The 24,011-nt window shown below is 46.3% G+C and overlaps 2 protein-coding genes across 5 annotated transcripts; both read right to left on the reverse strand.

Annotated features, from left to right (window-relative positions):
* Nucleotides 1-421: 421 nt before the first annotated feature.
* LOC125434133 (histone H3.3A) lies at nt 422-4,223 on the reverse strand. Of its 2 annotated transcripts, none has more exons than XM_048499125.1 (4): nt 4,065-4,223; nt 2,282-2,437; nt 1,900-2,053; nt 422-1,141 (listed from the first exon to the last, which is right to left on the reverse strand). In XM_048499125.1, exons 2-4 carry the CDS (start codon nt 2,407-2,409, stop codon nt 1,013-1,015), a joined length of 411 nt encoding a protein of 136 aa, XP_048355082.1. In that variant the 5' UTR covers nt 2,410-2,437; nt 4,065-4,223; the 3' UTR covers nt 422-1,012. The 2 variants fall into 2 exon arrangements, with proteins under 2 accessions (XP_048355082.1, XP_048355081.1); XM_048499124.1 differs by lacking the exon at nt 422-1,141 and adding an exon at nt 1,577-1,746 and having other exon boundaries at nt 1,847-2,053.
* An 8,184-nt stretch (nt 4,224-12,407) lies between these two features.
* Nucleotides 12,408-23,392, reverse strand: SELENOW (selenoprotein W). Of its 3 annotated transcripts, none has more exons than XM_048499126.1 (6): nt 23,202-23,392; nt 21,402-21,426; nt 19,478-19,531; nt 15,954-16,028; nt 14,665-14,782; nt 12,408-12,958 (listed from the first exon to the last, which is right to left on the reverse strand). In XM_048499126.1, exons 1-5 carry the CDS (start codon nt 23,333-23,335, stop codon nt 14,708-14,710), a joined length of 363 nt encoding a protein of 120 aa, XP_048355083.1. In that variant the 5' UTR covers nt 23,336-23,392; the 3' UTR covers nt 12,408-12,958; nt 14,665-14,707. The 3 variants fall into 3 exon arrangements, with proteins under 3 accessions (XP_048355083.1, XP_048355085.1, XP_048355084.1); XM_048499128.1 differs by having other exon boundaries at nt 23,191-23,347; XM_048499127.1 differs by lacking the exon at nt 23,202-23,392 and adding an exon at nt 22,007-22,529.
* Nucleotides 23,393-24,011: the final 619 nt, after the last annotated feature.

The raw sequence follows: 24,011 nt of genomic DNA on the forward strand, positions 1-24,011 counted from the left end.
TTCCATCCCCCACATGACGAACTCTGTGTGCGCGTGCCCACAGAGAGGGCTCCGAGTGCCACCTCTGGCACCCGTGCCATAGGTTCTCCATCACTGGTCTATGAAATATAATAATAATAATAACAAGTCTTATTGTTATTGGGATGAGAGCCCTTCGGGGGTGGGGCGGTATACAAAACCAATGATAAATAAATAATTGTATAACTGCAAAATATTATCATTTAACATATTATCATTTAACATAATATTAATAATAATTATTAATATTATTAACATTAACAGCCTGGACAGTCAACTTTGCAACCACATGAATCAGAGGTTGGTTTCTGTAAAATATGCAATTCTACCAGGAGCTGTCATTCAGCAATAATGAAGGAAACAATGCTATTATTCAACATGAAGAGAAATTAAAGAAGCGAGGTTGTTGTTCAACATTTATTTTTTTTCTCTTACTGTCTCAGGGTGAGTCCCTGTTGTTACAAAGGTCACAGACACAAGACAAATGGAAAACAGGGAAATATGGTCTCGGAAAGCACTCCTAAATACAAAGAAAAGACTCAACTAACAAAAGAAAAAGTGTGCGGCATTCTTTGCAGATTATTTTACAAACTGAAGACCAAAAAAGCTGCTTCTCGTTTAAATGCCTATTACCTACTGAAGTTGTGTATACAAAACCAGATATTTCAAAAGTGTCCCCTGGTGGTTGGGTTGGGGTTTTTTTCGGGTTTTTTTTGCGATTCTGAAAAAAACGTTTTACAAAAACAACATCCAGAAGTCTTGCGGGTTTTGAAGGGTTTCTCTTTTTTTTTCTTTTTTGATCATAAATGATTAATTAAGAATCACGTCCCCTGATCTCGGAGACATACTACGATAGATAATCTAAACATTTTCCTCACATGTCCTAGCCACTACAAACAGGAGTAGGAGAGAAAAAAAAACCTGGAGTGTATTCTAGTACACTGCACAAGCGTGGGAATGGGGCCGCTGGGGACAGGGGAGGGAAGGGCGGGATTTAAGCTCGCTCGCCACGGATGCGGCGGGCTAGCTGTATGTCTTTTGGCATGATGGTGACCCGCTTGGCGTGGATGGCACACAGGTTGGTGTCTTCAAACAGGCCCACGAGATATGCCTCGCTGGCTTCCTGTCAAGGCAAGGAAAATACAATGCAGAATCAGAGAGAGAGAGAGAGAGAGAACTATTTTACGAGAAGGTTTTGCAATGCAGTTGTGGACAAGGTAACACCCACGCACACCCACTCTTCCATCATTTGAGCCTCCAGAAGAGAAGAAGAGTTGGATTTATATCCCCCCTTTCTCTCCTGTAGGAGACTCAAAGGGGGTGACAAACTCCTTTCCCTTCCCCCCACACAACAAACACCCCGTGAGGTAGATGGGGCTGAGAGAGCTCCGAAGAACTGTGACTAGCCCAAGGTCACCCAGCTGGTGTGTGTGGGAGTGCACAGGCTAATCTGAATTCCCCAGATAAGCCTCCACAGCTCAAGTGGCAGAGCGGGGAATCAAACCCGGTTCCTCCAGATTAGAGTACACCTGCTCTCAACCACTACGCCACTATTGCATCTTCGAGATTGCTTTGAGTTAAAGGGAGGGCATTAGTACATGATATGTAACGTCAACATTCTAGCAGTCTTACAGCTGTAGCCCTGCATGCATTAGAACACGGGTCCCCCAACCTTTTCTGAGCCTGCAGACACTTGTGCAATTTGAAGAGTGTAGTGGGCACAGCAGCGAAATGGTTGCTAATGAGGATTATAAGCTGGGCCTGTGAGTTTGCTGGAGGAGACACTGGCTTGGTCTCACATGGAAACTCTCCTGAGCTTTACAGAGGAAAAGCAAGAAAAGTGTTCACTATATCAGGGGCACTGCAAAGAAAAACACAAACCTGGAGAGCTCCAATGGCAGCACTCTGGAACCGCAGGTCTGTCTTGAAGTCCTGAGCGATTTCACGAACCAGGCGCTGGAATGGCAGCTTGCGGATCAGCAACTCTGTGGATTTCTGGTACCGCCGGATCTCTCGCAGTGCCACAGTGCCAGGCCTGGAGCAAAACACACCAGCGTAGCATGCATCTCTTCCAAAAGGGCCCTCAGAAAAACCAAGTATTTTGGCTAGCACAGTCAAAAGGTGTGGCTGACAGAAAAAAAAAGGGGGACAAACTCGCAATGCCTTTGCATTCTGACAGACAATTTTGGGGCAGGTGCTCTCGACACCTTCAGTCTTACCAAATTCAGCTACCGACACAGAAAAATGCACACATCCCAGTTACCTGTAGCGGTGAGGTTTTTTTACTCCACCAGTGGATGGCGCACTTTTCCGAGCAGCTTTAGTAGCCAGCTGTTTCCGTGGTGCTTTCCCACCAGTAGATTTACGGGCGGTTTGCTTGGTACGAGCCATCCTGGGTGATTCTTAGGACACAGGAAATCTGGTAAGGAAAGAAAAGGACAACATGAATGCCTGTATTGTCGAAGGCTTTCACACACACACACCCCTTTTCTGGGAGGCAGGTAAAGATCAGCAAAGTCACATTTACTGAGGAAGGAAATGCTTGCACAGCTCTACGCATATAGAGCCCAAAGACCACTTAAGAACGGATCGGGTCCTTGATTGGCCATAGCTAACCTGTCACTTGCATACAATCATTCTGATCTGTTGGTGTGAGTTATTCTGGACTAAGTAATACCAGTGAATAAGGGTGTCATCTTGTGTACCTGGAACAGGAGTTACATTTCCCCGCTCATAATTTGGTTCTAATACAGCCTTACTCTGTAGTCCATCATGAATTTCAGGACCTTGCTTTCTACAGCGTGTAACACCAGCGAGTAAATAAATGAATGAATATAAATAAAAAGGAGTAACAGCAACCGTTTTCACTTGCTTCATCTCCTTTCCAAGACACTCAGAGTTTGGTTAAAAAAAAGAAAAAAAATAGTCTCCAAACTCCAAAATTAAAAAACACAAACCATGATTTAACTCTATATATTCAGAGAGCATAAATAATGATGAAAATCAGACCTACCATTAAGACCAAAGTTAAAATTGCTATTTTTACAGTGCTGCAGTTAAGAGAAAATGTTTACACTATTTAAAAAAACATTTTGGTCAATTCAATCTGTAATGAAAGGTCTTCTAGTTTCTAAAAAAAATTGGGGAGGGGGACAATGTGGATGAAGAAAGGTATCCGGTTTCACCTTCCTATTTAAGCAGCAAAAAGCGAAATAAAAAACGGATAGGATGAAGGGTGAGGTGCGGCACAGGACAAACATTGACATTTGAGGTGTAAAAAACTGTTGATTCATGCAAACTTTTAAAATCTAAATTAGGGCTGTGGATTCTGGTCCAGATTTATGAGGCTAGCAACACCAAAGGCTCCCCATCATGGTGGCGAGCAGAAGAGGCAGTTGCCATGGCAACCAAAGCCCTCTGGCATATCTATAGCATCCAATGGGCGAAGGGGGGCGTGGCGAAAGGAATTTTAGCCACCCCAGGCTCTCAGCACGTTAGCTGTCTCCAGGCTGGACTCCAATTATTCTTTCGCCCGTTTTTCCCCCAGGTAGCAAATCCACTTTGCGATTACGCCCAAGGACTACGACTCCCAAGAGCCTTTGCGAGCCTGTACGGTCCGATTGGCTCACTGGGCCCAGGTGACACAGAATGCGCCGTAGCCCGCAACACTGAACCCGCGAAAAACGAGCCGCCAATTGATTAACAACCCGCGAAATCAAAAGAACCGACCTTCACTTTTTTTAATTAAAAAAATAAATAAAAGCTTTTGCCTCCGATATTGACATCGGCTCCTAACCAATCCGCTCGCGAGTTACCTCAGCCACTTGCAACCTATCAGAGAAGCCACCGTAATCCACCGCCCCGCAGCCAATAGGATGCGGGATGCAGACGGAAGGCGGGACTTGGTGTATGAGCTGGGGTGGGGGGGGCGAAGGCATCTCCTCAGACGACCTCAGTTTTTTTTCAGTCGCCCCCTTTTTTTCCCGCCGACCGAGAAAAGAGCGCGGGGAAGGGGGGGCGGCGGTTGCCCCGCGGCGTCGCGTTACCTGAGCGTCCGCCTCGCGCGTGTTCAGGGGCCGTTGGCAGCCGTTGGTCGTCCCGCGGCGGCTCTGGCGCTTCCTCCCCGCTTTTCCCGCCAGCCCCAACAGAAAATGGCGGGTTGTGAGGCCAGGCTATTTAACCATCATGCAACGGGGCTGGGGAAGGGAGGGGACGTGGTGGGGGGGGGGGAAGAGAAGCGGGTCAACTGAGGTGAGGCGGGAGCCATTTTGCGGGCCGCCTCTTCGCCCGGCGCCCTGAAGGGAGGCGAGCGCGACGGCCGCCGAGAGACAAAATAGGGGCACTGTCCTGCGATCGGGGGGGGGGGGGGGGTCACCTTGTGGGACTCCCGAGTGGGAGTTTGAGATCGCTCGCAGTCCAGTCAGATGCCAGGGAGTGGGGAGTAGAAAATAAACCTTATTTCGTATGCGGAACAAAATAGACTTTGGCTGAAGGGGGGGGGGGGGGGGTCTGATTCTGGAAGGTCAGATGGTCACGGACTACGATTCCCGTCAGCCCCTGCCATCATTGTCCTGGCAGAGGCTGATGGGAATCGTAGTCCGTGGATGTGTTCATCGCATATAGGCCGTAACATGTTAATGGACTACAATTCCCATCAGCCTCTGCCAGCATGTTCTAGCAGGGGCTGATGGGAATTGTAGTCCATAAACATGTTCCTTGTTACGCTGACATGGGAGCCACAGTTCCTTAATGGTTTCATGACAATGTGAATGAACAGGTTACTGGACTACAATTCCCATCAGCCTCTGCCAGCATGTTCTAGCAGGGGCTGATGGGAATTGTAGTCCATAAACATGTTCCTTGTTACGCTGACATGGGAGCCACAGTTCCTTAATGGTTTCATGACAATGTGAATGAACAGGTTACTGGACTACAATTCCCATCAGCCTCTGCCAGCATGTTCTAGCAGGGGCTGATGGGAATCGTAGTTCATAAACATGTACCTTGTTGCGCGTGACATGGGAGCCACAGTTCATTAATGGTTTCATGACAATGTGAATGAACAGGTTACTGGACTACAATTCCCATCAGCCTCTGCCAGCATATTCTAGCAGGGGCTGATGGGAATCGTAGTCCATAAACACGTTCCTTCTTACGCGTGACATGGGAGCCACAGTTCATTAATGGTTTCATGACAATGTGAATGAACAGGTTACTGGACTACAATTCCCATCAGCCTCTGCCAGCATATTCTAGCAGGGGCTGATGGGAATCGTAGTCCATAAACACGTTCCTTCTTACGCGTGACATGGGAGCCACAGTTCATTAATGGTTTCATGACAATGTGACTATGTTCATGGACTATGATTGTCAGGACCTAGATGTCTTGCTGTGTGTGAATTGCAAATGTTTTCCTGTTTTCCTCTTCCCTTCCTGGCAACCTCCTGGTGCCAGCCCATCTACAAAGAGGTGTGAAAGGTTCCCAGGTTCTTTGAAGCTCTGTAGTGCAATTGTTGTAGAAACTGTAGTGGACATTTGGTGTGGGGCGAAACGGGTGTGTGTGTGTTAAAGGATATAGGTCCTGGATCTGAGCTCTCTAGCTCAGATCCTGCTGTCTATTGTTATTCGTCGTGTTGCAAGAAATAAACTGCCTTAGGACTTTCCTACGGTCTCTGTTATTTCCACATTCGAGAGTCTGACAATGATTGCCATCAGTCTCTGACAGCATTATGATAGCAGGGGCTGCTGGGAATCATAGTCCATGGAGGGCCAGGAGGTTGATTCCTGTGGTAGCGAAGCCTATGGCATCTTCCAGATGCGGATAATTATCAGTTTCACCAGCATGGCCAATTGGCCATGCTGGTAGGGGCTGATGGGAATTGTAGTCCATGAACATCTGGAGTGCCATAGGCTCGCTACCACAGTGCCATAGGCTCGCTACCACAGGCCATAGGCTCGCTACCATGGCCAATTGGCCATGCTGGCAGGGGCTGATGGGAGCTGTAGTCCATGAACATCTGGAGTGCCATAGGCTCTCGCCACCACGGCCTGGCTAAAGGCTGAAGTGATGTTACAAAGTTCAGAGGTTATAGAGAAAACATATGCCAGTCACTCTCACATCAGCTGTTACATCACTTTGGCACACCCTTTTTATGTAAAAGGGCAAGTGAAGCACCTTTCAAATATGCAACCCTTGAACAGCTAATGGAGCTCAGAGGTGGAGGTTTTACTATGGTAATAAGACCTAGGCCACCATCCCAGATCAGTTGACACAGTAAGTAACCTTCATGATGTAGTAATGGTTAGGATGAAGAAGTGTTTTTAAAACTGGTTTAATCCTAACTCTAGCAAAGGCATCATCATTATAAAGGCATCATTATGCTCTTTTAAGAAGTTTTAAATACCTTCTGTTCAATCAGCTAAAAAGACAACTCCTCGTTGAGTTTGCCTAAAGCTATGACCCGCAGTCATCGTTTGGCTATCTGTCCAGGGCAGGAGTTGGAACCCACAACTTGTCTGACAGAATGTTCTTAATGCATGAATCCTGTCTGAACAAAGTGACAACATTCCTTTCCAGCAGCTCAAGGATTTGGGGAACAAGTCGGCACACAGTTCAGTTAGTTGCTTCCTTACTGCAACAGATAAGAGTGTGAATTATAAATTGAGCCATGGTTCGTTGCTTCTGCGCAGTAATTACAATGTGACAATCACAGTGGTGTTATGATGATGTCATCATCAACGTAAGATTGATAGGTCTATGTATCTGCATAAAACCTTTGAATTTTGATTGTATAATCGCTTCTGTGCTTTCTGCAAAGTCTACCTTAACTGCAGTTAAAATAAAACTTCTCACTTCCTGGCAATTGTCTGATTGGATTTTATGTGCATTTGTCAGGTTCCGAGCGCATGGACCTTCAAATTGGGAGGACAACGCAACTCCTTCATGCAACCCATGACCAGAAAATGGAGGAAAAGCTTGGTGGAGATTTTACTAGGGTAATCAAACCTAAGGCAACATCCCAAATCAGTTGACACAATACTCTTCCTCTGCAAGGCTGTAAAACAATAACCTGTCCTACAGTTTATTCCCTCATCTCATGAAATGAAGGGAAAAGGCTAATTCACTTGCTTATCCGAAGGGACTAATGTTCTTGGAACATCCCTGAAGTTAGGGGAGGAATTCAGCTCCCTGCTGTGATGCTGTCTTGCTGGGAAAAGAATTGTTTGACAAGCAGTGGGTACAGTCTCCTGCCCAGGACAGATATCTAGGGACTAGGATGGAGGCACCAGCTTTAAGCAAACACCAAAAGGAATTTTCTCTCCGCTTGACTGACAGATCATTAAAAAAATCTTAAGGTGTACTAGATCTTTATCAGTCCAAAATAGCTATGAAATGAAACCTTTAATGGCATATCAGTTATACAATAGAAGTTGTTAATTTACAATCTATTTGGACGTACAGTGTATAAAAGCTAAAATATTAAGCCATTGAGTTAAAATTGGGTCTAACAAACATTTGGGATCGTTCGGTAATGACAGCGCACAGAAATCTGGCAGGTGGTTCAAGAATGGCAGTTGAACTGCTGTCTAGCAGGAACAGAGTTTTGGCAACATCTGCAGTGTTACTAATAATAGAACTACCGCTACTGTTGCACTCTGGCTATAACTAATATTTCAAATGCGTATATCTATATACATGAATTTATATCATTGTTCATATTTTTTATATTTCATTAGTTATAAATACAATCGCTTCTTGTCGATTACATCCAACAGGTAAGTTCAACTTATTTTTAACAACTATAACACATAGATTCAGGGTCACCCGTATTAATTCAGGTAGTTATAGCCAGAGTGCAACAGTAGTGGTAGTTCTATTATTAGTAATATTTACTATTGCACCCCCTTTTCTTATGTGAACATCTGCAGTGTTGCCTAATCCAGCCATAAGAGGCGTGAATAGTTTTTCCCACTCAGATTCATATAGGGGACAGTGATGGAGAACATGGTGAACAGTTTCCTTGAGGCCAAGATTGCAGCTGCGAGTTCTGTCAGTAGATAAAAGATAGCACTCTCTATTATATCGTCAAGTAGAGGGAAGAACATTGCATCTGGCCAGGGTCCAAAATAACTGTATCTTGGCTAAAGGTATAAATAAAATAATTATAAAAGTATCTCCCTACCCTAACTGCTCCTGCAATGTTTCCTTCACAGATCACGACGATTGCTCTCTCTAAACTTGTCAGCTGCATCAGCCTTCAAATTGTTGTGTCAGGCGACAACTGTGATATAGACAGGGAGGAGAACTTGCTTGCCTATTGTGGTGAAAACCATCCCCTCACATTGTAACAGTGTGGTGTTGTGGTTAAGAGCTGCAGACTCTATTCTGGAGAACCGAGTTTGATTCCCTTCTCCTCCACATGACCTATGGACTCTAATCTGGAGAACTGAGTTTGTTCCCCACTCCTGCATGTGAGTAGCAGACCCTAATCTGGAGAACCAGGTTTGATTCTTCGCTCCTCTTCATGAGCAGTGGACTCTTATCTGGTGAACTGGATTTGATTCCCTGCTCATGTACATGAGGTCTGCTAGGTGACCTTGCCCTTGTCACAGTTCTCTCAGAACGCTCTCAGCCTCACAAGGTGTCTATTGTGGGAAGAGGAAGAGATCGGAGTTTGTAAGTCACTTTTTGAGACTTTATGGTTGAGAAAAACGGTACAAATCCAAACTCCTCCTCTTCTTCTTTGCAGTTACCTGTGTTGTTCTGTACATAATGCATCAAGCTGAACCCAGCTTTCTCGATGTTGTGCTATGTCACTAGAAGCGTTTGACTTTTGGTGAAATGTCAGGAGAAAATACTACTGGAACACGGCCATACAACCCGGAAAACCCACAACATCCTAGTGATTCCAGCCATGAAAACCTACCTGAAAGCCATGAAAGACAATAATTTTAGGTTGCTTAATGTTGCTTTCATAACTTGTTTTTAAGTCATTTTAAAACATTTGTAATTTGAGGGTGGTTGTTTTTTATTATTTTATTCGATTTGTTTTTATTTTATGAGCTGTATCAAGCAAGTACATATAAATTTCCCAAATAAGAAAACAGCCTATAAAAAGAATATCTCTTGGTATTTGATTAAATTTGAATCAAATGATTTGGCTACACCTCCGAAAATTCTTCAACAGTTTGGCTACACCTCCGAAAATTCTTCAACAGTTAACTGTAGAAGCTTCATGGAAGAACAGATTATAAAGTATCACTATTGGCACTAGAGGGCACTTGTGCGTAGACACGGGTTCCAGGAAATAAGCCCACAGAAAAAAGCCCACAGCCATGAATGCACAAGAAAAATGCCCACGAGGAAAATTGCCAACACGGAAAACTGCCCTGATGGAAAGATGCCGACATAGAAAAAATATAATTAATAAATAATAACAATATATAATTAAAAAGAATACATACAGCATAATATAAGAAAAAAACCCAGTGAGTATGAAAAAGGACTCCCTAAACCTAAAACAGCAATTACCTAACCTAACCTTAATAATGAAAACCTTAATAATAACCTTAATAAATAAAATAATTATTTGCTACTGAAAAAGTTACACGTAATGAGGGGAGAGACAGAGAGGGACACAAGACAAAAACTGACAACGAATTGTAACGATGACCACTGCACACATGAAGAAACATATTTTTACTGCAAATTTACTGCCAATTAGCTAATCTTAAATAAGTTTATCTTCCTCTCGCACCACCACAGCTGCACCCACCTCCTGGCGGACGGCAAGGGGGCAGATCCACCCAGTGGTGGGATTCTGATAATGTAACAGCCAGTTTGCCTCCCCCCCTCCCCGCCATACACCCTCCCGCTGTGCGCCCCCCGCACCTCCCCATCCACTGTGCACTCCCTCTCACCGCCCACTTACCTGCTGCGAAGGAACTTCTTGTGGGAGTGGAGGGGGGCGACGGGGCTTTTAGCACCTCAGAGCAGTTGGGCGGCAAGGCACCCGGCTGCTCCAGGAATGCTCTGGAAAGTCAAGCTTTCCAACAACCGTTCTCCGAACTCAACAAAAAATTAGGTACTGGTTCTACTGAACTGGTTGAATCCCATCACTGGATCCACCCCTCTGCCAGTGCAAATGCCCCAGGGAGGGCAAATCCTTCGGCGTAGCCCCGCAGGGCTCCCAGCAGCAGATTTGGGGCCCCTCTTGGGATGGGGCTGTAACAACTTTGTGAACTTTCCCACAACAGTCTAGTTTTTGGTGACTTTTCCAAGGTTGCATCATGAGTCCATATTCTTAGAGGAAACTGGGAATGTCTACCAGCTGCGCCCTCTGTGTATGTAGAAAGGAAGTATGTGGGCACCTAATCATAGCCGTCTTCATAAACTTATACAAAACACTTCTTGTACCTTTGACTGGCACAGCAAGAGACTTCAGTGTAATAGTTTCATATTCAGTCTTCAAGCCAACATTTTTGGTATTCGTGATGAGACTCAGATGAAAACAACACCCTTTGACCTCAGTGTGTGGAAAGGCTACAGACATATAACCCTTCTCAAAATCGTGAGGGCAATTTTTTGGGTAGGCAACTTTCCATGTGGGCATTCATGACTGTGGGCTTTTTTCTTCTGGGAGCATTTTTCCTGTGGGGTTTTTCCTGGTCACCGTAGACAAGACATAGGCATTCCAGTCTCTTGCAGGGGATCCAAAAGTGTGTAGGATGAGGATGCTTAAACAGCACTGACCTCCAGTATGTCTTTGGCTATAGTTTTTAATGCTTATGTTTAGGTTTTTTAAAATAGATTTTATAGATTACTGAAACCTAAACATATTGATACAAATCGACACAGACAATTCACACATTCTGTTTTCTTCCCTACATCAGTTACCTTATTTGAAATCGTCTCAGATTGATTCAATGTATGCTTTCACGCTCTCTGCCCAATGGCCCTCAAGTCCTGGAACCCTTAAAGTCCAAACCACACCCTTTCCCCCTGCACATTTCCCAATCTCTTCTCCCATTCTCACTAGTTCTGTGTAAGACTGTATTTTTCCTCAAACACACACCACATCCCCTTTAGCTTTATCACAGTATGCAGCACAGACTAAGCCATATTTAAATAAACCTACTGCAAATGCTTCTTTTCCATGCTGGAAATGGCCACGCTTTACTTCCTTGCAATCAGGTCTGATTTAAATATGAGGCCAAAGAACCCACCTGGAGGAACTTGGATCTCATTTAAACCAGGGTGCTGTCTGTGCAAAGCAGTCACGTGTGCTTGGTTGGCATAAGAGATCTGTGTTGTAGGCGGGTATTGAGCTGCAAAGTCTCAGAGGAAAGATCTGTTGCTTCATTCAAATCCCATTTTAAATTACCCCACAGTAGTGATCGGCTCTCAGAAGCTAAGCAGGGTCGACCCCGGCAAGTATTTGGATGGGAAACCTCCAAGAAGTACCAGGGGAGTGACACAGGCAATGGAAACCCACTTCCTGCCTCGAAACCCCTCCCAGCCGCGGATTGCCTTGAGTCAAATGTAATTTAATGGCAAAAGAGATGATTAATGAAGGGATTTAAGCAGACCAGTCAAAGATGCTTCATCTGCAGCGATTTTATGTCCACCAGAAAATGAAAAAAACAACAACAATTATTTTCTGGCTCTCAGTGAATCGTTCTTTGCTTCTTTCAAAACAGCTTAATGAATGATGGCATTGTCATAGCAACAGCAGAAAAGAGTTCAACATAAGCCTTCTCGCAGTAGGGTACCAGAGGCCTCCTTCAACCTGAGATTTCTTCCTGAAGCATTCTATAGTAGGTACAAACGATTTGCCAAAAGTTGTTGCAAACAGATTAGCTTCCTTTTAAAATGCAGCAAATTTAGATAATAGGAGGAAGAGGTGGCTGCTTTGCTGTTCCATAAAGAATGCAGATAAATAAGCTGTGCAAATATCTCCTGCTTCAAGGATAAGCCAGAACTACCGGTACACTAGATAATGCCTTAGGACTGCTGCTTTTTACCTTCTTAAAGATTCCCTCCATCCACGTTATGTATACGCTAAGAAGGGGTCGTTTGGGCTTTGCTGAGAATATATAAACAGAAGCAGAACAATTTAAAGTCTCAGCTCTACAAAGTATATACAATATCAGCATAGGCTAATACAAGCTGCAAAAAGGTAAAAGATCTAGTGTTTTACACCAGCTACAATCTTGCAAGAGGATGCATTTAGCAGACACCTCGCCCCGCCCCCAACCTCAAAGAATTTCATACCAGAAGAACCAGAAAATTACAAGATGATCCCATAACATGAATGTTACAGAGAGAACTGCACATACGACGGCTGTGTCAAGAAGATGAAACCATGCATTTGACTTGAACGCATTTGTAAATTTTAAAGTTTATTTTTACACACCTCACAGAAAGTTGAAGACATTCAAAAATCACAAATAGCTCTGCAACCTTCTTTTCCCCACTCTCCTCCAGCCTGACAGCTAGTTACCATTATTAGGCACGCTAAAAGCGCCAAACTTTAAGCAGAAAGCCAATATCTATTTTGCAGTATGCCCAAAATCAATGGTGTTATTACCTAGCGGCTCTCAGATACCATGGATTACACTTCCCATCAGTTTCTGCCAGCATGGCCAATTGGCCATGCTGGCAGGGGCTGATGGGAATTGTAGCCCATGAACATCTGGAGAGCCGCAGGTTGCAGATCCCTGGAACATACAACTCCAGAGGTGTAGTTTCAGTACCCAGCACAGCTGTGCACAGAGGTGTTAAAGCACATCGTGTTCAGAGTTTAAATGCCTGTCCAATTCTGGTCAAACTAGCATCCCACGCAGGATTTTTCAGAGATCAGCCATACGTCAGGTGACATTTCAGCAGCTCCCATCATTAAGCGTCGGCTAGAATGAACAAAGCGGATTCTTCTTTGAACTGTTAGGAAAAACAGGAAGAGAATGCATATGCATCATTACACGATCTGCAGACAGAAAAAGCATATAGATAGCCCTCTTTGCCCAATGTAAAAAAAAGCTTTGTCTGTTCATTGGCCTTGTAAGGACCAAGATACAGGGTGCTTTTAAAAATAAAAACTTTGCAGCCCTATCATATGCACGTTTACTCAGAAGCAAAAGGATATTGAAGAGATAGAAAAAGTGCAGAGAAGGGCAACAAGGATGGTTGAGAGACTGGAGCACCTTCCTTATGAGGAGAGGCTGCAGCGTTTGGGACTCTTTAGTTTGGAGAGGAGACATCTGGGGGGGATATGATTGAAGTCTATCAAATTATGCATGGGGTAGAAAATGTTGACAGAGAGAAAATTTTCTTTCTCACAATACTAGAACCAGGAGGCATCCATTGAAAATGCTGGGGGGAAGAATTAGGACTAATAAAAGGAAATGTTTCTTCATGCAATGCATGATTGGTGTTTGGAATATGCTGCCACAGGAGGTGGTGATGGCCACTAACCTGGATAGCTTTAAAAGGGGCTTGGACAGATTTATGGAGGAAAAGTCGATCTGTGGCTACCAATCTTGATCCTCCTTGGATCTGAGATTTGCAAAATGCCTTAGCAGACCAGGTGCTCAGGAGCAACAGCCGCAGAAGGCCATTGCTTTCACATCCTGCATGTGAGATCCCAAAGGCACCTGGTGGGCCACTATGATTAGAAGAGCTGGACTGGATGGACTCTGGTCTGATCCAGCTGGCTTGTTCTTATGTTCTTAAGTGTCCTATTAATTGCCAATAGGTGCAGGATTGTAGCATGAAGCACAAGACCCTTTATCCCCTTCCAATCTGCAGTTGTAGACTAACTATGGTAAGTTGGGAGAAATGCTCATAAAATGTTTTACATGGTGCCAGAAGTATTCTGGATTGGGACTCTCTACTGCACTAAACAGACACAATCCTTGTTAGATCGCAGGGTGGCCACACTCTCTTAGGCTCATTCCGCACACGCAAAATAATGCACTTTCAAGCTGCTTTCACAACTGTTTTTGCCATTCCGCACAGCTTCAAAGAGCCCTGAAAGCAGCTTGAAAGTGCATTATTCTGCGTGTGCGGAATGAGCCTTACAGTCCTTTCTCACGCCACTCTGAAGTGCCTTTGAATCTCTCAAGCTGTGCACGATGAGACAGCATGTTGAAGACAGAACAGCTTCTAGACTAGTGGTTCTCAACCTTCCTAATGCCGCGACCCTTTAATACAGTTCCTCATGTTGTGGTGACAGGTTCCGATGGTGGTGGGATTCAAACAGTGGCACCACCGCACACACGCACCTCCAGTCCCTATTGGGCAGGAAGGTTGCTTTAGTAACCCCTTCTCGGCACTTAGAAAAAATCAGTAACCACTTCTAGAGAAGTGGTGAGAACTGGTTGGATCCCACCTCTGCCCCCAACCCTAACATTTATCCATTTTTCAGATAGAGAACACTGATGCAGAGAGTCTTAGGCGACCCCTGTGAAAGGGTCGTTCGACCCCCAAAGGGGTCGCGACCCACAGGTTGAGAACTGCTGTTCTAGACCCTCTAGGGATCATACTGCTCAGCTGTCCCAGCCTCTTCAAGTGTCACATGGAAACATCCAGAGGCAATATATTAAGTACAGCCACCAGAATGACAAATAGCGGTAGCCCATTTTTACCTCTGCTATCCAGTGATCTGCTGGCGTGTTCTCCCAGCAATCTTTATGCCAAAGCTGCCTTAATGGCCGTAATTATCTTCTGTAACTTGGTTGGGTTGTCCACGAAGCCATCTCCGTTCTGCCAGAAAGGAGGCAAGGTTTAAAGAAAGTGCTTTTAAAAAACTTTCCTAGTTTTAATCCTTTAAAGAACACAAATTATCCCGGTGCCCGTCCTGATTTGCGGAGGGGGGGGGGGGGAAGGGTTAAAAAAAAGAAATTATCCCTGGAATAGTGATTTATGGGCCGAGGACTGTTACCCATCTGCCTCTGAACTGTTATACAAAAGGGGGCGATTAAAGGATCCAGTTTCCCAAAGCTGCAGTTTTTAGTTCTTTTGAGCCCTCCTGTCTCTGGTCACTGTTAGTTTTGTGTGGCTTACTGTAATGGTCCAATTGGAGGAGCAGATGGAATTACATACAAACTGAAGGACTGTATTGTTAAAGGCTTTCACAGCCGGATTCAACAGCTGTGGTGGGTTTTCCGGGCTGTGTGACCACGGTCTAGTAGTTTTTGCTTCGAAGGTTTCACCCACCTCTTACTGTGACATGCCTCTGAAGATGCAGCCACAAATCCAGGCAAAACGTTAGGAGCAAAAACTACCAGATCACAGCCACACGTCTAGAGCAGCAGTGGCCTAGTGGGTAAGAGCAGGTACACTCTAATCTGGAGGAACCGGGTTTGATTCCCCGCTCTGCCACCTGAGCTGTGGAGGCTTATCTGGTGAACCAGATTAGCTTGTGCACTCCAACACACGCCAGCTTCCGGTGACCTTGGGCTGGTCCCCAGTTCTTCTGAGCTCTCTCAGCCCCACCCACCTCACAGGGTGTTTGTTGTGAGGGGGAAGGGCAAGGAGATTGTCAGCCCGCTTTGAGTCTCCTTACAGGAGAGAAAGGGGCGGATACAAATTCAACTCTTCTTTTTCTTCTATAAAATCCATAACAGCCACAAATTGAAGCACCTTTTGTGCGTGTACCACTTTATAATGGGAGGATTGTACACATAGCAGCCCCCATTTCCCGCATGGCAGGCTCCATACATATGAAGTCGAATTCTTGGGAGACAAGTAATACCCTTAACCTCGCCCCATGCGCTAATTTGTTGGGGCAAGGAAAAGGTAGGATCCGCACGTGTAAACTTGTAGAACCCAATAGTGTGTTTTTGCAGAGCCCCCCCCCCCCCCCCCCCCCCACCACCACCATCATACCTATGCTCACAGAACTCTTTGGCCTCCATGCTGTGGACAGTCTTACCTTCTTGGAGTGCACCAGCTTCCCTGCAATGGTCACTTCAAACCATCCCGTGACCTCGGGAGTCCCTTCACCACTCTAGGTTGTGAGAGGGGGAAGGGCATAGTATTACATGTGGGCATTCTCACTTAATACAAGTTTTCCAAACCTCTCCCTCCAAGTGTTTCTAAAGACCAACAGTAAGATACGGGGGCATATCTAAGGGGATTAGTGAACCCCCTCCTGCACACCTGAAGCTCTCTTATAGTTCACCATAATGTGTAAACTTGACTCAACCCATGAACTGACCGAAGTCCTAACCATTCAAGAGTTTACGCTTGTGGTTTCCAGAATCCCTCTGCTTGCCAGGAACAATTTCCCATGTTGTGTTGCCTGCCATGCTGGGACAGTGTGCACCAGAGGAGGGGTCTCCAACCTTTCTCAGCCTGCGGCCAACTTTGGAATCCTGACACCGCATGGTGTGCCTAGCCACAAAATGGCTACAACAAGGGGGTGAGCCAGCCATACCATAAGCTGCTGCAGCTTCTCTTCAGTCACACAGTGAAGATCCTTGTGTTGTGGTACCAAAAGAAACATTAAAACACTACCAAAGTAACATTTAAAAAAAACGCACCACCAATCACATCTCAAGTGGCCAATAAGAAGCCTTCCTGGGATGCTGCAGCCCCCCTGCCCCCAAGTTAAAAACATTTGGTGGGTGCCAGTAAAGGGCTGGCGGGTGCGATGGTGCCCACTGGCACCAGGTTGGGGACCCTTGCACTAAAGAATTCTGGGGCACAATCAGTTCCCAGAAATGAGTAGCCAGACTTGTAGAGTCTTGTATCACCAAGAGGATACCGTATATACTCATGTATAAGTCGAATTTTTCAGCCCATTTTTAATGCTGAAAAAGCTCCCCTCGACTTATATGCGACCAAGACATTATTAAAAAAATTAAAAAAAATTTTGTGTGTTTTTTACTTTGCACTTGCGGCCAAAGCAGGGGGGGCGCAGTTTTTATGCTAGAGGCACCAAAATTTCAGGGTACCCTCAGAAGACTCTCCTGATGATACCAGCCAAGTTTGGTAAAAGTTTGGTTCTTAGGAGTCCAAAGTTATGGAACCCCCCAAAGGAGGTGCCCCCATTCCCCATTGTTTTCAACGTGGGGAATTTCTATTAACAGGGGGCATGCCTTTGAGGGTCCATAACTTTGGACCCTCTAGGAATAAACTTCCTAAACCTGGCTGGTCTCTATCAGGGAGTGCCTCTCTTTATGATACTCAACCAAGGTTTGGTGAAGTTTGGGTCAGGGGATCCAAAGTTATTGACCCCCCAAAGTGGGCAATATGCCCCATCCTCATTGTTTAAGGCAATGGGGAAGCTAATAGTAGATTTTCCATTTCTGATAATATCCCTCTTAAAATCTAAGTTGGAGTTACATTTGGACGCATACAGATGATGATGAGGAATCCAGCTTTGAAGCGATTTTTTAGCACTCTGTGTTTTTTAGCTTGGCTGCTGGTTGAGTGAAGGTTTTTGTACTTTTAAAGTTACATTGATACCACATTGTTCTTGTTGACCCTCTTTTCCACTTACAGAGCCAGTTTACTGTTTTTCTTTGAAATATAAATATTCAAAAAACATTTAACCTACTGATGCCTCAATTGATGCTGCATTTCCCACCCTCAACTTATCTTATGACTTGAGAGTCAATAAGTTTTCCCAGTTTTTTGTGGTAAAATTAGGTGCCTCGACTTACATGCGGGTTGACTTATATACGAGTATATACGGTACTTATTTCTGCTTGGGACGAAGGCCTTTCCTGGATGAACTGTTTACAACACATCCTGCCCCCCCAAATGTTATTTGTAAAATTTTACTTCCGCAGATTTTTTTAAAATCCCCGCTTGGTTTCAAAAACATTTCACCTTCATGTTTCCTCCTTCCTGTTATTCCTCTGTTGTTTTCCTGAGCATTTTTACCACAATTTTTTTTCTACCCGCTTCCAAAGCCAGCTTCCCTTGAGCACGCGAACATATTGAAAAGGTCTTTATTTCTCAGCCTCAACTGGCCCGTATTCATGGCCCCATGTAGTCACCCATCCTCCCCTTCAGCCAGTGGTGGGATTCAGCAGGTTCGCACCACCCCGGCAGAACCGGTTGTTAAAATGGTGCTGGGTAAACAACCACTTGATAAATTATTTAAATCCCACCACCGGAACTGGTTGTTAAATTATTTGAATCCCACCACTGCCTTCAGCCCTGTCCTCCTCACCCTCCTCCTCCATTTTTTAATAGGAATTAAAAATCTTTTTTCCTCATATCATAGTGATGTAATGTTACAGCGTAGACACACGCCAGGTCGATTGTATCAACCCTGCCAATTTCATCTCAAATTAGCATTAAGGTGAAGAGACTTGTGACTGCAGTTAGGAGCAACTGAAATCGACAAGAGAAGTTGCTTTTTCAAGAGGAAATTAACTACTGCAGTAATGGTCATGTGTTATTGCGTCTCTAAATTAGACAAAAATGTGACTTTTGGGGGGGCGGGGGGCAGGAAAGGGGCTACGTGTTTCTGTTCTTTCAGGTTGGGGGAGGTTTGGTTCCATTTTGTGTGAGTTGTTCCCAATGGTAGATGTCATGGCATGATGCTATCGCTACAGTAAAGGGAAGTCACATATGACTGTGAAAAGCATCTTTGCCTTTTGATCTCCTGGAGGGAGGACAGGAAGCCATACAAAGGTGCCAGGATGAAACTTCAAAGGCCTAAATTACCTGGTGGCCTGAGCAGAGTTTTCTTGAGAAGGGGAAAAGAAAGGTTTTGGAATTCCATCTAGAGACGTGGTCAGAGAAGCATCTCTGGGCCATGGGTTCCCGGAATGGGGACAAAGAACCAAAAGGAACGTAACCAGCTGAGCCATCTCTAAACGCATTTATGTTTCATTTCTTTGTTTTGAACTTTTACAATAAATCCTTGAACAACCAGCTGGTCTGGAGTCATTAGGAGGGAAAAGGACCCGAGAAGGAGGTGGGATAAGAGTGGCTCTCCCACGCTTTATCTCAGCCTCAGTCGTCATAGCAGAAATGGAGGTTGAGACATGTTTTGAGCTGCCACCGTTATGCAACTGCGCTGTAACGGTAGAGCATCTGTGCAGAAGAAAAGAAAGGAAAAGGTTGTTCTTCTGTGTCACCCACACCATTAGAAATGATGTTTTCAGCACGGGAGCGTGGAATAAATGCAGCTGAAGAGGCAAGGGGGGAAAGGAGATGCACGGAACGGAAAGGAGATGCACAGGAAACATCTCCAAAACACATGGTCTGACCGCCGTGGAAATCTCTGCTAAGCTGTGCATGCGGAAAAGGCCTGTCTGAAGGTTGAGGACAAAGCACATCTTTCATTCTGTATTAAGAAGCAGCTCAAAAAGAAGTAATTGTATACAACAAATTATTTCCTAGAAAGAGAAACATCAAAATTGTACTCCATTTTGTCAATCACAAGATCATACAAAGGCAAACAGGATCGAGCCGACCGCGCCAAGATATACTCACCATTTCCAGCTTGCCCGGAAACTCTTTTTCGAGTTCCTTCTTGAGCTGCTGATACTTGATGGAAGAGAGGGAGACAGCAGTTAAGTTCAAGATCCGTGATGTTTGTAGTTTCCAAAGAAATGAAGGCCCTCCAAAGACCTGGCTCAGGAACCCAGACTCTGGGACAGGGCTATTGCTCAGTAGCAAGGGGTGTGATTAGCACGTTCGACCAACAGCATCTCCAGGACGAAGCATAATGCGCCAAGGAAGGAGTGCGATTTTGTTCTCTGAACAGCAGGTGCTGTAAACTCGTCATGGCTTTTGGCCTCAGCTAAGCTACTGGGTTCTAGCCCACAGTGCGAGGGACGGTCCGAAAGATGCCATAAGGCACCACGCTTCCAAATACAGCTCACAGCGGTTCTCGCAGCAAAGAACAATGCAGAAAATTACACAAGATCTCTAGGGTTGCCACGGGCGATCGGTAGCAGGTGACGACACCCTCTCCCGTTGCTCTTCCACTGAGGGCAGAGCGAGCCAATCACTTTTGCCCCGTCATGCACTGAAGTTAGAGGCAGCATGATAACTTTCTTTCAATACAAAGCAGTCAATACGATCCCTATGCCCATATTCAGGGATTCCTACTGCAGCATGTCTGAGCTGTGAGGGAAACAGTCCCACCACAGCAGGGGTAGAGAACCTGCGGCTCTCCAGATGTTCAGGGAATCCGAGCACTCCTCATCAGCCTCTGTCAGCATGGCCAATTGGCCATGCTGGTAGGGGCTGATGGGAATTGTAGTTCCTGAACATCTGGAGAGCCGCAGGTTCCCTACCCCTGAGCCACAGGAACTGCTGACAAAACCACTGGATGTTAACAGAGGACCTTCTCTACTGCTTACCCCACTCCAATATTCGTGGTCCCTAATTTTTTAGGAGGACACTGGTCATACATTCACATTCCAAAGGAATAACACTGAATCTCCACCCGCAGCGTTGGAAATTTTAGTTCTTCCAGCCAAGGATGCTAAGAGCCACCATGAGAGTAGCCAAAGGTTTCCTGACTTTCCCAAACATTCCCTTACATTAGAAGAAGAAGAAGAGGAATTTGGATTTATATCCCCCCTTTCTCTCCTGCAGGAGACTCAAAGGGGCTGACAATCTCCTTGCCCTTCCCCCCTCACGACAAACACCCTGTGAGGTAGGTGGGGCTGAGAGAGCTCCGAGAAGCTGTGACTAGCCCAAGGTCACCCAGCTGGCGTGTGTGGGAGTGTACAGGCTAATCTGAATTCCCCAGATGAGCCTCCACAGCTCAGGCGGCAGAGCTGGGAATCAAACCCGGTTCCTCCAGATTAGATACACAAGCTCTTAACCTCCTATGCCACTGCTGCCTGAAGAGGGTGTTGACACGCTATAGCAGGGGTGGCCACGCTGACAGGGGCTGATGGGAATTGTAGTCCATGAACATCTGGAGCACAGTAGGTTGGCCACTCCTGCGCTATAGAGACTCTGCTTACTCCCATCCAGGAAGGAGATGAGGAGAAATGGATTTTTGATGGACAGCCAGTGGACTTTGCTTGGAGCGACAAAACACCTCAAATCCATTGTGCATCCAGAGGGGTCTACAACCTGCGGCTCTCCAGATGTTCATGAACTACAAATCCCATCAGCCTCTGCCAGCATGGCCAAGGTTGCAGACCCCTGAGACCTATCTTAAATATCATATGATTTTCCAAGTTGTATGGACTCCCCATGGGTGACCAAGGCCTCCAGAATTTTATTCCCCCGCCTCTTCCCATTGCAGACATGCCTCTAGCAGACCCAAGCTGTGAGACAGCAGTTGCTACATGTATGAGACCCAATCTCTACATCGGTTTTGGGCCATGAAAATGTTAACCTGCTATCAACTAGGACTATTTTAGCAAAGCATCAGGCAGAGAAATCGACTTACCTTGGGGCTGTACCCTCAGGCCCCGCTACAAAGAGAAATAAGGAACAAAAGTTACTGGAACAGAATATTTATGGGAGACAAGAACAGGACTGAACCAACTGCCTGCACCATCCCAAAGACACACAGCAGGGAACACACAACGACAGCCTATTTGGGGAAAAGATAGCTGTGCCTTCTGGGGCACATGAAGGTTTTAATAGACCATTTAACACACGTGTCAAACTCGCGGCCCTCCGGATGCTATGGACTACCGTTCCCATCATCCCCTGCCAGCATGATGTTGGCAGGGGATGATGGGAACTGCAGTCCATAACATCTGGAGGCCCGCGAGTTTGACACCTATGATAATAGGTCTGGCTGCAGCATCACAAAACCACAAGCTGGCAAATGCCCGAAATGCTTTTTGTCTGCAAGAACAAAACACCACAGCTGGTTATACAAAAGGGTTCTACACTATTATGGGTCGCCACTGCCGCCATTTAAGGGGATCAAGTTGGATACAGCCATGGCCCCAAAATATTGCTTCTCCATCACCAGTCGATGTCTTCTGAAGTCATCCAAGGAGAATGACGTCTCCACGTGGTGATGAAATCACGGGCACTCACCTTTCTACCGGTTGCACCCTTTGCACTGGGACGCAAGAATTCAGACAGTTGGATCGCCCCATTGCTCTACAGAAAGAACCAACAATAAACTGAATATTTCTACCAGCAGCAACATAGGAGCTGCCTCCTTAGCAGTGATGGGAAAAGAAGAATCAAGACTTCTGCTTTTCTAGGAAGCCAATTATTGGAATATAAGAGCCTTTTTGACTTTCACCAGGGTCAGAATTGCCAATCATTATGAACAGCTCCACCACATGATGGATCTTCTTCTAGACAGTGGAATCATCCCCCCTCTCAGTAGTCTCTGTGTCTCAATTTCTACAGCTGGAAGGGGCTGATGGGAATCATAGTCGATGAACATCTGGAGAGCCAGAGTTGAACACCCCAATTCCAGCACTTTCTGCCCTGGACAGAGGTAGACAAAGGCAGAGATGGAAGCTGGAGGAAAGACATCTGGCAGAGGCTGATGGGAGTCGTAGTCCATGAACATCTGCAAGGCCCCAGCTGGACACCCCTGCTCTACAGCTTTCCGCAGGCTTGACCCAACTGGTCCCCGTCTCCCCCACCCGTATGAAAGGCACTGAACGTCTGAACGGGATACTTTATGCTAGCACTCGTACCCCATAGAGCCGTGGTGGCAAACCTTTGGCACTCCAGATGTTATGAACTACAATTCCCATCAGCCCCTGCCATCAGCCAATTGGCCATGCTGGTAGGGGCTGATGGGAATTGTAGTCCATAACATCTGGAGTGCCAAAGGTTCGCCACCACTGCCATAGAGGCACCCATGCACCCGTGCCCCACAGGACCACAACGAGACCTCCAGTGGGATCAGAAGATGAGGAAACCAAGGCGGCCAAGAGAGGGGTCCAGCCGGGAAGCCCTCCAGTTCAAACTGGGCTTGGGCAACTAGGCTGGCTCCTCGAAATCGCAAGGAAACGCCTGTCTGTTTACAGAAACTTTGTAGGCCCCGAGCCACCAAACAAAAGGCCGGAGGGGGGGATTGAAAAGAGCCTCCCGCAGCACAAAAAGCGGCAAGCAATCCAGCCCCGAGCAAAAGCGGCGAGCAACCAAGCCCCGCGCAAAAGCTAGCACGCAGACGACACGCGTCTGCGACTTCAGACGTGCAAACGGGGGGGGGGGGCGCTTTTAAATCCGGCCTGAGGCCCGGGAAGCCCCCTTACCAATAAACCACCTTGACTCTGAGCGGCATGACGCCAACCGCGCTCCCCGCAGCCGCAGACACGCGCCGAACGCTCGCGCAACCAACGTTCTATTCTGGAACGCTGCGACTAAAGCCTTTTGAAGCCAACGTTCGGGCCGCACCATCGCCCGGGAAGGAGAAGGGGAGGCGGGGGGGGGGAAACGCGCTCGCCCCTCCCACTTCTCCCCGCTTGCGCCTTAACCCCCCGCGCTGCGACTTTTGCAAAGATAAACTACCCCCTCCCTAGCGCGGGGACTGCTGGAAAGAGGCGTAAAAGGTGCTGCTCAGCGGAACAGGACGACCCCCCCGCTTTCCCGATATGGTAGCGTCCCCAGTTGCAAAGGGTCACGTGTAGGTGTCGACTGCGGTTGTAAACTCCAACTCACCCCTTTCAAAAATCGAAGGGGAGGGAGGAGTTGCGAAGGTCACTCCCAGTTGTTTTAAGTAATTTTAGCAAACGATTAGCGACAGGGAACGGGTCCCGGAGGGTAGTCCTGCTGGGTTGCAGTTTTATTTATTTGTGGCGTGGCTGGGGCGTCTCATATAGGTGGATTCTGCACAGCAGAAATAGAACGTCATAAGCAGAGGTGGGATCCAGCAGGTTCTCACAGGTTCCCGAGAGTAGGTTACTAATTATTTGTGTGTGCCGAGAAGGGGTTACTAATTGGTGATTTTGGCCTTAGTTATGCCCCTCCTCTCAGCAGTAGCGTGCAGAACTGGCATGTGTGGCAGCCTGCGCCTGCGTGCATTCGTTTCCGTCCAAGGACTGTCCTTGCCACAACTCCGCCCAGGAATGCCCCG

The sequence above is a fragment of the Sphaerodactylus townsendi genome, linkage group LG06, assembly GCF_021028975.2.
Source record: "Sphaerodactylus townsendi isolate TG3544 linkage group LG06, MPM_Stown_v2.3, whole genome shotgun sequence".
Lineage (NCBI taxonomy): Eukaryota > Metazoa > Chordata > Lepidosauria > Squamata > Sphaerodactylidae > Sphaerodactylus > Sphaerodactylus townsendi.

Excerpts from the sequence above, each read along its gene's own strand:
- LOC125434133 (XM_048499124.1), bottom strand. The coding sequence starts at position 2,409 with ATGGCTCGTACCAAGCAAACCGCCCGTAAATCTACTGGTGGGAAAGCA. Across the intron at positions 2,054-2,281 it reads AAAAAACCTCACCGCTACAG|GCCTGGCACTGTGGCACTGC; the intron begins GTAACTGGGATG and ends GTTTTGCTCCAG. Across the intron at positions 1,747-1,846 it reads GTGAACACTTTTCTTGCTTT|GCTGCTGTGCCCACTACACT; the intron begins TCCTCTGTAAAG and ends AGCAACCATTTC.